This window comes from Scardinius erythrophthalmus, assembly GCF_964197995.2.
Source record: "Scardinius erythrophthalmus genome assembly, chromosome: 21".
Taxonomy (NCBI): Eukaryota; Metazoa; Chordata; class Actinopteri; order Cypriniformes; family Leuciscidae; genus Scardinius; species Scardinius erythrophthalmus.
Window position 1 is genome coordinate 35,004,561 of NC_138241.1, and position 14,407 is coordinate 35,018,967.

The following is a 14,407-nucleotide window of genomic DNA, read 5'->3' on the forward strand; positions in this document are numbered from 1 at the left end:
CATCCCCTTATGGAACATGAACACATCCTTAACAACAAGTTAGATCTTTCCTTTTTAACAAAAGAATAACAAGAAAAAAAAACAGTAATAATTGAATTGACACAAAACTTACACCTGTCAATCAGGTGGATTGACTATTGTACATTATTAATCTGTGCGAGTGAGTGATTTATTAATATTTGTGAATGATGTGTGTGCATGTGTATGAGTGAAAGGTGTATTGTTTGCATGTCCATGGTTGTGTTTGACTTTCTCTCTCTCTGTGTGTGTGTGTGTGTGTGTGTGTGTGTGTGTGTGTGTGTGTGTGTGTGTGTGTGTGTGTGTGTGAGAGAGAGAGAGAGAGAGAGAGAGGTGATTTGATTGAGTGTGATTGATTCATTAATATTTGTGAGTGAATGTGTGTGTGTGTGTGTGTGTGTGTGTGTGTGTGTGTGTGTGTGTGTGTGTGTGTGTGTGTGTGTGTGTGTGTGTGTGTGTGTATGAGTGAAGAGTGTATTGTTTGTTTGCATGTGTGCATGGTTGTGCTTGCAAGTTTGAATTTTTGTTTTGTTTATTTGTGTATGTGTATTTGTGTATAGGTTCGAAAGTCTGTATGTTTTTTTTTCTTTATGTGTAGGTGTCTTTTTACAATCTTTTATGTGCATCCCCAAAAACTATCCAATTATTAGTCACTGTACACATGCTATTATGCTATTAAAGGACAACTCCGGCGCAAAATGAACCTGGGGTGTAATAACACATGGGAACCGAGTCGACCGTTCTCTGGGATTTGTTTTCATGATAATCGAATGTAAAGAGTTTTATCTCTAAAAACTGATTAGCTTATAACGCTAGTGTATGGGGCATAGAGTAAGTAAAAAGAAATCGCTAGTTAATACCACTAACAAGGCTCAAAATAGCCTCACACTAACACGGTAGCATAATGAGGGTGCTTGTTAGTGGTATTAACTAGCGATTTCTTTTTACTTACTCTGTGCCCCATACACTAGCGTTATAAGCTAATCAGTTTTTAGAGATAAAACTCTTTACATTCGATTATCATGAAAACAAATCCCAGAGAACGGTAGACTCTGTACCAATGTGTTATTAATTATTATTAAATTACAGTTACATTTTTTTTATATTTCGTTTAACATTCAAGTCAACCCTGGGATAGCAGACTATATTGGTAGCATATAACTAGACAGTACAAAGGGATGTATGCAGGTAAGAAAAACTGGAATATGGCATATTTTAACATATTTTAACCCAATTTTAATTTTCAAGAAATGTTTTGTTTTTCGCTGTGCTTTTGTATGTAAGGGATTATTCAGATCATAAAAAAATCATTAATCCAAGGCACTCGAATATTATTAAAAATATATAGAAAGCCTTTATTTCATCATGGCTTTAATATTTTAAAATCAGGTGACATGTAGCTACTTGCACACCTATGCGTTGCGGCTAATGAGCCTTCGTCAGGGTGTGTGACCTTAAGCCCCTTTCACACAGAGATTCCGGAAAATACACGGATTAAGTGACCCGAGATTTGACTCGGGTTAGTTTGATTTAGGTTCATTCACACTGCCAGTGATTTTCCGAAATAAGAGAGTGCGTTCACACACAACCCGTAAAAATCCCGTAAAGACATGTGACATCGATGTGACTTTAATGTCTCAGCAGCGTCTTAAGTTTGCTTATGAGCTGTGATTTATCTCTCGAGAAACCATGCTTGTGCATTTTTTTCCTCTCTGATTCGATCATAAACTTGCGCATTACATACCGTTTCACAGCTGGCGAACGATCCCGCGCTTCAGCGTCATCACTACAACACGCGGCTTTTGTTCACACAGCGCGTTCCTGCTGCGTCACGTGATTGTTGCGGTGCGTTCAAATACAGATATTTATTTTTAAAAAGACAAGTTATTTCGAGTCATTTACCTCAAGTCCGAGTCAAGTCTCAAGTCATGAATATCAAGTCAAAGTCAAGTCAAGTCTTTTATTAATATTTGTCAAGCAAGTCTCAAGTCCTAAAATTTGCGACTTAAGTCTGACTCGAGTCAAGTCATTGACTCGAGTCCCCCATCTCTGAAAACTGTTGATTGTTGATCCGTATACGGTGAATAACTGTGATAGATCTAACTGTACATTAAGTTTTACAGTAAAATACTGTTAAATTTACAGTTTTTGGAAGTGAAAAAGAACAAGAAATTGTATAATTTAAAGCGAAAAAAATGTAAATTGACATTCCCACAATTCCCTGCGTGACACGTCACATTTGTGACCCTGGACCACAAAACCAGTCACATGGGTCAATTTTTTTAAATTTAGATGTATACGTCATCTGAAAGCTGAATAAATAAGCTTTCCATTTATGTATGGTTTGTAAGGATAGGACAATATTTGGCCGAGATACAACTATTGAACATCTGGAATCTGAGGGTGCAAAAAAATGGAAACATTGAGAAAATCTCCTTTAAAGTTGTGCATTTATGTTGGCGATTGTGCTGCATTCACTCACAAAAATACATGTTTTATATATTTACGGTAGGAAATTTACTAAATATCTTAATGGAACATGATCTTTACTTAATATCCTAATGATTTTTGGCATAAAAGAAAAATCGATAATTTTGACCCATACAATGTATTGTTGGCTATTGCCAAAGATATACCCGTGCGACTCGAGAGTTTTGTGATCCAGAGTCACATTTGATGTATTTTTGTTGAAATAACTATGTTTCTTTAGAGTTTTTTTTAATCAGTTATGCACATTAGGGTTTTATGTTACATTTAATGTTGTTAAATTAATTAAAGCTGCTTTTAATGAGCTTTGATTGATCATGTGACTCTCTTCACTGCTGTGATTGGTGGTTGTCAGTGAATTACAATGGTATGAAACAGATATTAGTACTTGGTAAATGAATATTATATCAATTAATGAAAGTTTTTTTTACTTTAAATTTAAGTTAAGTCTGTAAAACCTAAAATGTCACTACCGTATATTTTACGGTAAATTTCTGGCAACCACAGCTCGCGGTTTTTTACCGTAAATTTAAAGGATTTTTTATTTATTTTTACAGTGTAACATTTAGGCAAGGAAATCTGTGGCTTAGCATTTTGGGTCCTGGATAAAAATACAGCAATCCCAGGGCTGAAGCCGTATCCGTTTGCTTGATTGTGTTTGCGTGGCTTTCTTTATTCTGTTGAGAGGCAGTAAAGGCTCAGAGGATTGATGTTCAACCGTATTTGAAAATGCCTCAGAGCACCGAGATACCTTGTGTTTACTAGACGACTGTGAAACCAAGCAACGAACTCCCGGGTTTCACGCAGGACTCATAAACACGATCATAAAGGCCGCTGCAAAAACAACAACAGACTTCAACAGCAGATATTCATGCAAAACAGTTTTTTAAAAGAAAATGCATTATGTGCTTGTGCAAAACTCGGCCAACATGATGCTTTTTGCTTTTGCACCATTGTGTTTTGTTGCTTTGGAGTTACTAGGGCATTCTGGGTAGTTTACCAACATTTAATAGTGTCAGGGCTTTGTTCAAAGCAGTTGTAAAAGCAATGCTTGCCTAAGCAAACGCCATTAACAGCTGGCATAGTTTGCTTGTTTTGTTTGTCTGCTTCTATTTAAAAAATAAAATAAAAACTAGATCTGTGTTGCACGCTGTAAAAAAAATGTAATTGTAAAAAAAAATGAAAATGTAAAAAAAGTAACATTTGAAAATGTAAAAAAAGTAACATTTCAAAATGTAAAAAAGAAAATGATAAACTGACAAAATATCATTTTTTGGAAGTAAAACTCAAGCAAAAAAGAAACTAAGTATGAGTTGAGACTTTTTAACAAATACATTCAAATATCACTGTAGAAGAAACGACCCCAAGATGCTAATTGGATTAAAAGTTGATTAGATTTATGCATGCACTTTAGCCCTGCTTACTTACACAGAGAACAGCAATAATAATGAAGCAACATCAGTGGAAGGAAACTCAAAGCACAGGCTGATGTTGGGAGGGAAGAGGGCAAAGGTCACGTCAACACTCACGCAAGACGCTGATCAAAGACATAACCAGCTGTTTATCTTTCAAACTCGCAAGCCGTGGAAAATATTTCCGTTGGCCAGACGGCAGCTGAGAGCGCCACAAGTTATTTTGAGACTTTCCCAATGCCTCACGCTCCCTATTTCTCATCTTCCTAATTCGGCATTGTCATGCCTTGACGAGTCAGGGTTGCGTGATCTTCCCTTTGCCGTTCCAATTACAATCTGCGGTGGAGACTGTGTGGCTTCATCTAAGCATTCCTAATAATCCTGCTCTAAATAATGAGCGGTTTGTTATTCGAGTGTGCATTTCCAGTAACAGCCCCTGCTCAAACCACTAATGGTGTTGATGCATCTCTGAATGAACCTTAAGGTTCAGGAATATGCAGTATGTGTTTTTTGCAACCCTTTATGCTATGAAGGCTCAGATCAACTGCATGATGCTAATTCAAGTAGAAAACACCCTACAGATAACATGCATGACACAAGAGCAAACTAAGCACAGTGACTCGGCTATTCCAGAGTTGAGCATGTGACCATGTGTTGTTTTACAAGTTACCGCATTCATCGCATTTCGTTTTAGGCTCTGCACATGTTGGGAGAGATTTACATTCATGCATTGCATTGTTGTGTAACTGTTTGCATTGATGTTGTACAGCAAAATATGACGCATGCATTAAAAGCATGAATGCATTGGTGGATATTTCACCCTATATGCAAAACTTAAATCGATAACATATGATGCATTAGGTTAAATAAGCTATCGCGCTCATTGCATTTCTTTCGAGGCTCTGTGCATGTGTAAGGAGAGATTTATATCCATGCACTCCTGTTATGTAACTGCTTGCATTGATTTTGAACACTAAAATGTTTGCATGCATGCATTTAAAACTACTATAAATGAATGCATTGGCTGATATTTTGACATATGACATACATGGCATGTTGAAATCCTATAGTCAAGATAACAAGCATGAGTAGACTAGGGAGTGACTCGGGAATACCAGGGTTGAGCATGTGTTTTTACAAGCTACCGCATTCATCGCATTTCTTGAGGCTCTGTGCATGTGTGTGTCTTCATTGCATTGTTGCACTGCTATTGTTGTGTAACAGTTTGCATTGATATTTTGCAGCAAAATTAATGCATGCTAATTGCTATAAATAATTGCATTGGTTAAAAAATAAAATAAACACCCTATATGCACAACTATAACATAACATGCATGAAATGTTAAAATGCCATAGTCAAGATAACAAACAAGAGAGACGGTGACTCGGGAATTCCAGTTGAGCATGTGACCGTGTGCTGTTTTACACGCTGTAATTCAACGCATTTCTTTTGAGGCTCTGCACGTGTTGATACTCATGTTGTTACATACTCTAGTTATGCAACTCTTTGCATTGATATTGCGCAACAAAATATAATGCATGCATGCTAAAACAAGTTTAGAAGATTTAAGTGGAAAAGTCAAATGAGGAACTGAGGTGACGTACACATATGTTAGGGTCATTCAGTATTAGTCACACACACACACACACACTCATTTTCATCCAACTCCACCCATGTCTGACAAGGCAATTTCCTGCAACACACAATGCACAAAGCCCTCCTACCTAACGTACCCAAACACGGCCCAGATAACTGGTTACGGTAATGATTTACATGTCAGTGCCCGTATTACACGTCTCACACACACTTTTAGATATTAACTAGGATGCATTCTGATTTTTAGTACTTGGTTTACTAAACGCACTGTAACATGAACACTGGGACGTAAAGTGCGACCTGGTCAAAATGAATAATTGATCAACACATCCGAGAGGACATTTGCCCTTTCATAACGTTCCCCAGTCGAACGCTCACATCCTCAGAAGAAGCAAGCAGAGACTCTCCGTTAATACAAGATCAGAAAATGTATTTGGCAATTTTAAACAAGTGCATACAAGTACAGCTAGAAGCGTTTTCCAATGTTTGCCAAGTGCTCGTAGAGTTGCATTAGTCACATTCTACGTTTAACAGGAACTGCCACCATACCTAAAAGTACATCAAGAAATCGTTAAACATCGACAAAGAAGAACGTAGTCCGTTATAATAATGAGTACATACCTTTTATCTTCAAAAAATATAGAAACACAATGTATTCAAAAAATCAAAAAATGTACAGCAATGTTTACGAAGTATGCATGTCCCTTATGTCCATTATATACAAGTCCATTAGTTTCTGTCTGGATGTATGCATGTGGTATTCATATTTATATATTTATATAGACCAATATTTTTGAATATTTTCAAAAAAGGAAGGAAAAACAAAACAAAAACAAAAAAGGAAATCAAGGGTCCCTCTCCTTTTTTACTTTGACGTCTCCGGCGAGAATGGTGGCTATTTCGCCTTGCATGAAAGCCCAGGGTACGTTGGATCCCACCAGAGGGCATTTCTCTCCGCTCGGACAGTACACTTCTCCGGTGGCGCCCTGCTGTTTGATGCTTTCCCGGGAACACGGGAAGCAGAACTTGTGTGACGGCACCGAAGGGCACTGCACAAAGTGTGTGTCCTCCAGCCTCTCGTGGCAAAGCGTGCAGCACAGCGGGATGCTATTGGGAACCGACGAGTCCGGGATGCTTTGAGGATGAACCGGATCCATTCCCGGCACGTGAGGCGTTCCCGAACCCTGCGCCAGCCGCCGTTGGTTGGGCGACAGTGGGCTACTGCTGTTTCTGCGCGTCGTTGAGTGGACTTGGTTGGCATCTTTCGGCGAGCTGTTTCCACCGGCGTTGTCTGCCGCCATTATGAGCGCCGCCATTGGAGAATGTCCGTTCTGAGAGGCGGCGGCGGCGGCGGGCTCCGGCGGGGTCGTGCGGGGGTGTGGGGATATCGTGGACGGCGGGGAGGCGAAGCTAGACGTTTGTACTGGTGGCATCTTCAATCCACCATCTGCCGGCGCTGGGAGCCACTGTCCTTCTCCGTTAATCTTCCCGGCGCTGCCCTCCCCTTCCGGCTCCGGAGAGGCTTTTCTCTTCAGATTCTTGGGATGTTTGCCTCTATCTGCAAAAAAGCATGAGTGTGCATGAATGGGCTGCACTATGCTAGCACAAAGCGGCTTTATGCAACGACGCGGTGATGCATTGTAGTGCCAGACATAACAATGAGGCTTGACTGCAAATGCACCACATGCAAATACACGTTGAGCTTTGATCAGCGGAAATTTTCTTGCAGCTGACTCATGCCATAGTGCTCTCATTCAAAGCAGGCCATTTAAGAGACTATAGTGGCATTCTACTGTATGCATCTAGATATTATACACACACACACACACACACACACACACACACACACAAATGCTGGGTTGTTTCAACGGTCAAATATGGACAAAACTAACCGTTGGGTTTAAAATTTTACAGGTGACAAAACCAACTGTTGGTTTAAGTTTTTTAATTCAAAATTTTAAAACCAACCGTTGGTGTATTTTTAAATAAAATTTTAAACCCAACGGTTCGGTTTTTCCATATTTGACTGTTGAAACAACACAGCATATTCACACACACACACACACACATTTTCCTATACAAGATTGAAAATATGGCATTTCTTGAATGCATCTAGATATTATATATAAATATTCAAATTGTATATACTCATACATGTTTATTACACATTTATACACACATTTCACTATACAAAAAGACTGAAAATACAGAAAAAAATGCATTTTAATCATACCTGATTTGGATGCAGGAGCATTAGTATCGTACACGACTCTCTGCTGCATGTGCTCCTTCTTAAATCTGTTGTTGGTGTCGTACGGGTTGAGCGCCATTAGACTGGTCTTGTTCTTGTTGATCCAGTCGTCCGCCCGGGTCTTGTGGTTGTCGCTGATCTCCGGCGTCATGCTGTCCGGTCGGTGCTGGTGTTTGTCCTTGTCGTGCTCCGTGCTGGAGACCGAGGCTGGGCGTTTATTCCCACCGAGGTCCGCAGGGCTGAGACCCAAGTGTTGTCCCGGTCTCCCGTTAATCGCGTGCGCCATGCTGCCGTTCACCAAAGGCACTAGATTGGGCGGCATGCCGCTAGTCCTCCGCGGGTTCGGACTCTGGCGGTTGAGCTCCGGTGGATCGTCCGGTTTTGAGAATCCGTTCGGCACCGGGATGCCATTGGCGTGCCGTGCAGACTGATATTCGGGTCCTAGCCTCGGTGGACGCTCGGAGGACAGCGGGTAACGGTCTAGGGGTTGCGGCGGACGCGAGCCTGGGTCTCCGGGCGTGTGATTCAACGCCTGGATGTCTTTCCCCGACAACTGTTGTTTTCCCGGTCCTGCCGGTCTACCGTCCTGAAATCCATGGGCTCTTTTGAGCTGCCGAGCGGTTTCAATTACAAACTCGATCCTGTCTGCTCCTTCGTAGTTCACACATCCTCTGCAAACGGGTTCGGTAAAATCCCAGATCATAGCCCACGGCATGCGGGGCAAGTCACATAAATAACACGACTGCCTCCTCGAAGCAGCAACCGCCGCGGACGACATCGCTCTTTTAGCTGGAAAAAAACCCTCCGAAAATCGAGCACAATCCTCTTTGAAACGTCTGCGGATGATGTGAGGATGGAAAAAAAATAAGCTCCTCTCGCTCACACAAAGTAATAATTAAGTTACAAACGGAACTTCATAGTAGCCGTGCGCTTTACTACGACGTGCGCGCGATCTATCTCACTCACTACTACCGCGGCCAGGCTCGAGCTCAATGTGGAGCAGTGACGTCACCGCCCCGCTCTGACTCTCCACTTCTATTTACTTGATTCTTCGATAGAACAGACCCTCCGGCGCATGCGCGCTGACGGCGCTCTCTCGCGCACCCCCTTCTCCCGCCCTTTCTTTCTTTTCCTTGAATCCTTTATTCAACTATACTTGAATCGAGGCCAGATCTGCGACGAACGACGACGAGAAGTAGGAAATAAATAGGCGAAAGAGCGCTTTCGAGATCATCGACGCGTTGGAAACGATTCGAAGTCGAAATATGTGTGTTTACACTTGCTGACGTACGAGGACGATATATGCAAATCTGGCAAATTCTGGTGAGCTGTCTGTCACCCTTTTACATTTTTTTCCAAGTGAATTTGGTTCCCACGATCAATGGAAATATGAGGGAAATGTGATTTACGGGCATGCGAATGTGGAAACTAATTAAATGTGAAAGTAGTTTGTAGCGGATTTGCATTTATTATTTTTTTTTTATCTGAAAGAAACTGCTCTATAAAATAGCCATTAAATCTCACATGACTGGGAAAAAAACATGGAAAAGGTGTGGTTATTTATTCATGTATTATTTATTTGTTATACATTGCCTGATTGGCATATAAAAAAATAAATAATTGTCGACTATCAGCTCTTTTTGAGGATTTATTTTTAATTTATAATTCAATTTAAAAAACCGTATAATTAATAAATAGATACAATTAATTAAATGCTATTTTTAATTTAATAAATATTTTAGATTTATAATTATTGTTATTTAAATTACTATTATTATACACTGAGTTTATAAATCCAGAGGCTGGATGATGCAACTTAAATGAGAATCTAAGATCAACTCATGCATTAAAATAGCAATAAAATATGTCTGGTGTTCCTCTTTTTCTGGAGATCCCCTACATTCCACTTCTGATCCGTGACTCTTTCCTACAGCCTTCAGTTGTGTAAACAAGTCCCAGTCCATCAACTCACAATATACAGATTTGCCCAATCTTAGTCATATTTGTCATGCTCATGAAATGACAGAATTAAACTTTCATTTATACACACAAACTTGACCTCAAATCCCACTTTTTTCCCTCTAGTTTTGATGGTTGCACACATTATCTGATCGTGTCTGGTCACTGGGTACATAATGTCCACAGTGTGAGAAGAACTAACAAATAGCTTTAGAGGTCCTTCCCTTTTGTTTTGGACTCGTTCCAAATGAGTGCAGCTTCAGGGCTCTTTGGGTGAAGCAATGCGTCTGAAATCTGCAGACACAAGGCCGGATGTGTTTGTGCAAGCCCTCGTGACGTTGGAAAGAGGAAGTAAGATGTTTAGTCACGTACCCACAGCTCGCCTCGCCCTTCTCAACGAACATCAAATCTGTTGGCCTGCAGCCAGGGCGTGTGATCAAACCCTCCTAAAGGAATTGCAGCATTAGGGCGTGCTTTTGTACCCGAGAAACTGTAAATATCGTCTTTTCTTTCCAGCCTGACAACTAATTCCTCCCGCACTAACCTTTGCATTCTGAGCAGGCCGGTTAGATTTCACATGAACGTGTCACTCAAGGTCATTTTGTTTTCTTTATCAGTGGGTTGTGACTGAAAAATGGGACACAGATCGGTTCAGTCAACCAAATAAAATAATATAAAATGCATATAAAATCATGCATAGTCGGGAAAGCAAAATATACTGAAAAAAAGACAACTTTTCAAACGAGGATAAATATGGTTTGTGTCGACCACAATGTGTTTTCTGAGGTGAATTATTCAAAATATACAGCTGAATATGATTTTCAATTTTGGTGCTGTATTGGGTCACCACAACCATATGAGACATACCATTTAAAACTAATAAACTTTCTAATTTGACCAGGCTCTTGCATATAATTTAGCTTCAATCTGACTTTTTTGATTCCATCAATAATCCAGGTAATGTTAATACATTTCATTTGTATGAGTTGCGGTTTTGTTCACCACACAATAAAATTCCACGTCCTGAAGCAAAAACCAGTTGAGAAATGCATGATCATGACTCAGCACTTCTTAAGCAATGCCTCATTAAAATAACACGTCAGGAACATTGCAAGGCTAAAAAATAATAATAATAATAATGTGATCCAAGTGAGTTTTAGAAGTCAGATATCAAATCCTATCAGTGGTTTTGTTTGTGTTTAAGATAGTCTGTGCTTTATTCATTAGTGTCGTGCATTTACCTCTCATGTGCTTTTGGGTTTTTGCATGAAGTGGCCCATTTTCTCTGTTACACAACTACATCTGCTACAGATGTTCAAGGACGTGGTGCCGTACATGAAAACAACACAAATGAAATATTGATATTGTTATATAAGGTCACAAATATCACAAGCTCTCGTTCTCTTATATAAAATGACAGAAGCATAATTAAAACTGCTACTTGTGTGGTCATTTTAAGTTCTGGGAAGTCGACCCAGACACATTTACAGAGGCGCAGACGGCATAAAACAACATCAGCCTCAGCCATAAAACGAGTGCGTGCTAAAACATGTGCTGTGCTTTTGGGTTCACTGAAGTGTGTCAAGCTAAACCCACTGACACAATGTCATTCTCTACCCTGCGTTTCCGAGTGCAGGCGGTCTGTAAAATCTCTGTTCCTGCTTGTGATTGGCTGTTAATTTCTCAGGAAATGGTAGCCATGGCAACCCCTGCGCTCACCAGGATAGCCCCACTGACAGGCAACATCCTGTTTACTGTGTTGCTATTTTTTCCCTCCAGCTCACAAATTCAACCGAGAATGTTTTTATTGCGAGTCTGTTGTGCAACAACCTCAGTTTAGCGACTGCTAACCGTGCACGTTGTACATAAAGTGTTTATTGCACACGTTAAACACTCAGCATTGAGTTCACAAAGAGGAGAATATATGCATATACAAAACAGCCAGAAATAGCCTGAATTATTTGCATACTAGACCACTACTGTTGTGTGTAATGTATTTCATGCATTTAGCAGATGCTTTAAGTGACTTACAACAGAGGAACAAAAGCAATCCATACATATTGTGTGTATTTTGTATTGATATGTACTTTATTATATAGATATAAATATATGCACACACATCTTAGTTCTATTAATCGCATCTAACACAAGTTTGTAAATATATAATATAATATTATGCAAAATATGTATATATACACACATACATACAAACACATACACACTTATATGTGTAAAAACTAGTATGCGATTAATCGTGATTAATCGATTCGACAGTTCTAATATATATATATATATATATATATATGCACACACATCTTAGTTCTGTCAAATAGATTAATCACATCTAACGCAAGTTTGTAAATATATAATACAATATATACAAAATATATGTATATATATATATATATATATATACACACACATACATACAAACACATATACACACTTATATGTGTAGAAACTTTTATGCGATTAATCGTGATTAATCGATTCGACAGCTCTAAAAGTATATATATATATATATATAATTAGACACACATACATACATAATATACATTTTACAAACTTTTATGTTAGATGAAAGCACTAATATATATATATACACACACACACACACACACACACACACACACAAATACTCTAACTTGAAACTGATTTGTTTTGATAAATTACCAATTAAATACTAATAAATGACTAAATTCTGCACATTCTCAAAACAGTAAGGCATATATTCATCTGGTTGTAATGAACCATGTATGTTATACTGACTAAAAAACACCAGAGCGCTCTCAGTGTGTCGGTGCAAACGGCAAACATTTCGTGACATCGGGGAGGTAGAAGAGCAATTATAAAATGGAGGAATTTAGTCAAAATGGAGGGCCTGAGAGAGGAGCAGAAAAAATGTGCTCGGCGTCTGGAATCTGGGGGCTGGAGGCTGCAGAGGTGATGTCATTGGAGCAGAGGATCTGGGAGAAAAACAAGTCTCTTTCTTTATTCAGATCCTCTTTGCAGTCCCAGCAGGGGTGGGTGGGGGGGCGGGAGGATTGGCAGGGGCTGCTGGGAAATGGTAAAGGATGCCAAGCCGGCTCTGCAGCCAACATTAGTGGCTCACATCTTTGTTCTCTGAAACCTGGTGCGCTGCCAAAAGCCTCATTTCAGTTCCCCGCCATGATTACACTGGGTGTAGGCCAATTCCTGAGAGCTCGCAATCCTCTCGCGCTCCTTCAAAGGGCTCGCTGCCAAACATGCAGCAGTTTCCATGGCGACGGCCAGCCCAACATGAAAAAGTAAGTAATGATTCAGGCAGAGCGCCAGATGTGCCACATGTGCAACAGTTATAAAAAAAGAAAAAAAAAGCATGATGAAGTAGCAAAGGCTGGTCTAGTCTAGTCTGGTAATTGTGCTTGCTAGGAAATGCAGTTAAATCACAGCAAAATAGAATATGGAACTCGACTGCTACATTGTGTAAGGATCAGTTAGAATGTTACCATTCCAAATCTGGATACTTTGTAACAGCACATCTTTCCTCAAAAAGATACATTTAAATATCTACTATTAGTCATGCATGCTTTAGCAGACGCTGTTAAAATGAGCTTATCTGGGAAATATTAACATGTAAGTGAATTTACTTATTAAAAACAGCTCTAGCATAATAAACGCTCTCACGTCGTGTTTGCTGTAGCTCATGGAAAGCATGCTGTCATTGACAGATGAGAAGAGATGTGGTTTCCTGTCAAAATCCCCAGTCATTTGCACATACAGCATGACATACCTTCTGAAAAACTCACATTTGAATATTAGAATTGACGCAGACTGAAATAGGCCACGATTTCGGTGGTCAGCTGTTAAACCATAAAATTTGCTATTTAAAATGAATCCACTCAGATTTATTTGTGATAGTAAAGTCTCGTGAGTTTTATATTAGGCTACGTGTTCAGACTGTCAGTCCAAATCCCATTAACGTTATTTGTGTATCCGATTGGAATCTGATCTAAAATTATTGATGTTCACACTGTAACATTGGTTTCAATTTCAATTGCATTTCATGTGATTTTCGTCCGTTCACACTTGCTAAATCTGATCGGATTTCAAATCGGATTTGGATTCATAGCCTTAGTGCTGTCAAATTAATTAAGCACATCTAACATAAAAGTTTGTAAATATATAATATGTGTGTGTGTGTGTGCATGCGTGCGTTTGTGTACATATGCATTTACACACACATATATTTACAAACTTGTATGAAACAAGAAGCAGCAACATTTTGCACACATTTTAGAGAAGTGCATCAGACCTAATCATGAACTGTTGATCTGTATGTCACATGACTCTTACTTGCACATCTAACATCACATCTGAGGTTTGTGAGTTGGCAGGTGTAGGTGTGTGTGTGTGTGTGTGTGTGTGTGTGTGTGTGTGTGTGTGTGTGTGTGTGTGTGTGTGTGTGTGTGTGAGATGACATCTACAGCTCTATGTAAATGAAGTGTGGGCGCTGTCGTCTCTTCACACTTTTGGTTTCACATACATTAGTGGAACAAGCCTGTTTTCAGCGAATGAATCACTAGAAACCAGTTCAGTGTTTTTTGCCCATTAAATTGCAGGGACATTTTGTAACGTGCACTCGCATAATCGTAAATGTCGTAATGATATCAGGGCTTTTATTTAGCTCTCACACTTTCCAAA

At 39.5% G+C, this 14,407-nt stretch overlaps 1 protein-coding gene across 1 annotated transcript; it reads right to left on the reverse strand.

Annotated features, from left to right (window-relative positions):
* Window positions 1-5,923: 5,923 nt before the first annotated feature.
* Window positions 5,924-9,126, reverse strand: irf2bp2a (interferon regulatory factor 2 binding protein 2a). Its single transcript, XM_081350839.1, has 2 exons — window positions 7,748-9,126; window positions 5,924-7,072 (listed from the first exon to the last, which is right to left on the reverse strand). Exons 1-2 carry the CDS (start codon window positions 8,541-8,543, stop codon window positions 6,360-6,362), a joined length of 1,509 nt encoding a protein of 502 aa, XP_081206965.1. The 5' UTR covers window positions 8,544-9,126; the 3' UTR covers window positions 5,924-6,359.
* Between the last annotated feature and the right edge of the window lie 5,281 nt (window positions 9,127-14,407).

Bases quoted from the DNA above. Each gene is read 5' to 3' on its own strand.
- irf2bp2a (XM_081350839.1), bottom strand. From the start codon at position 8,543: ATGTCGTCCGCGGCGGTTGCTGCTTCGAGGAGGCAGTCGTGTTATTTA. The intron at 7,073-7,747 runs GTATGATTAAAA...GCTTTTTTGCAG, and splicing joins TGCTCCTGCATCCAAATCAG to ATAGAGGCAAACATCCCAAG.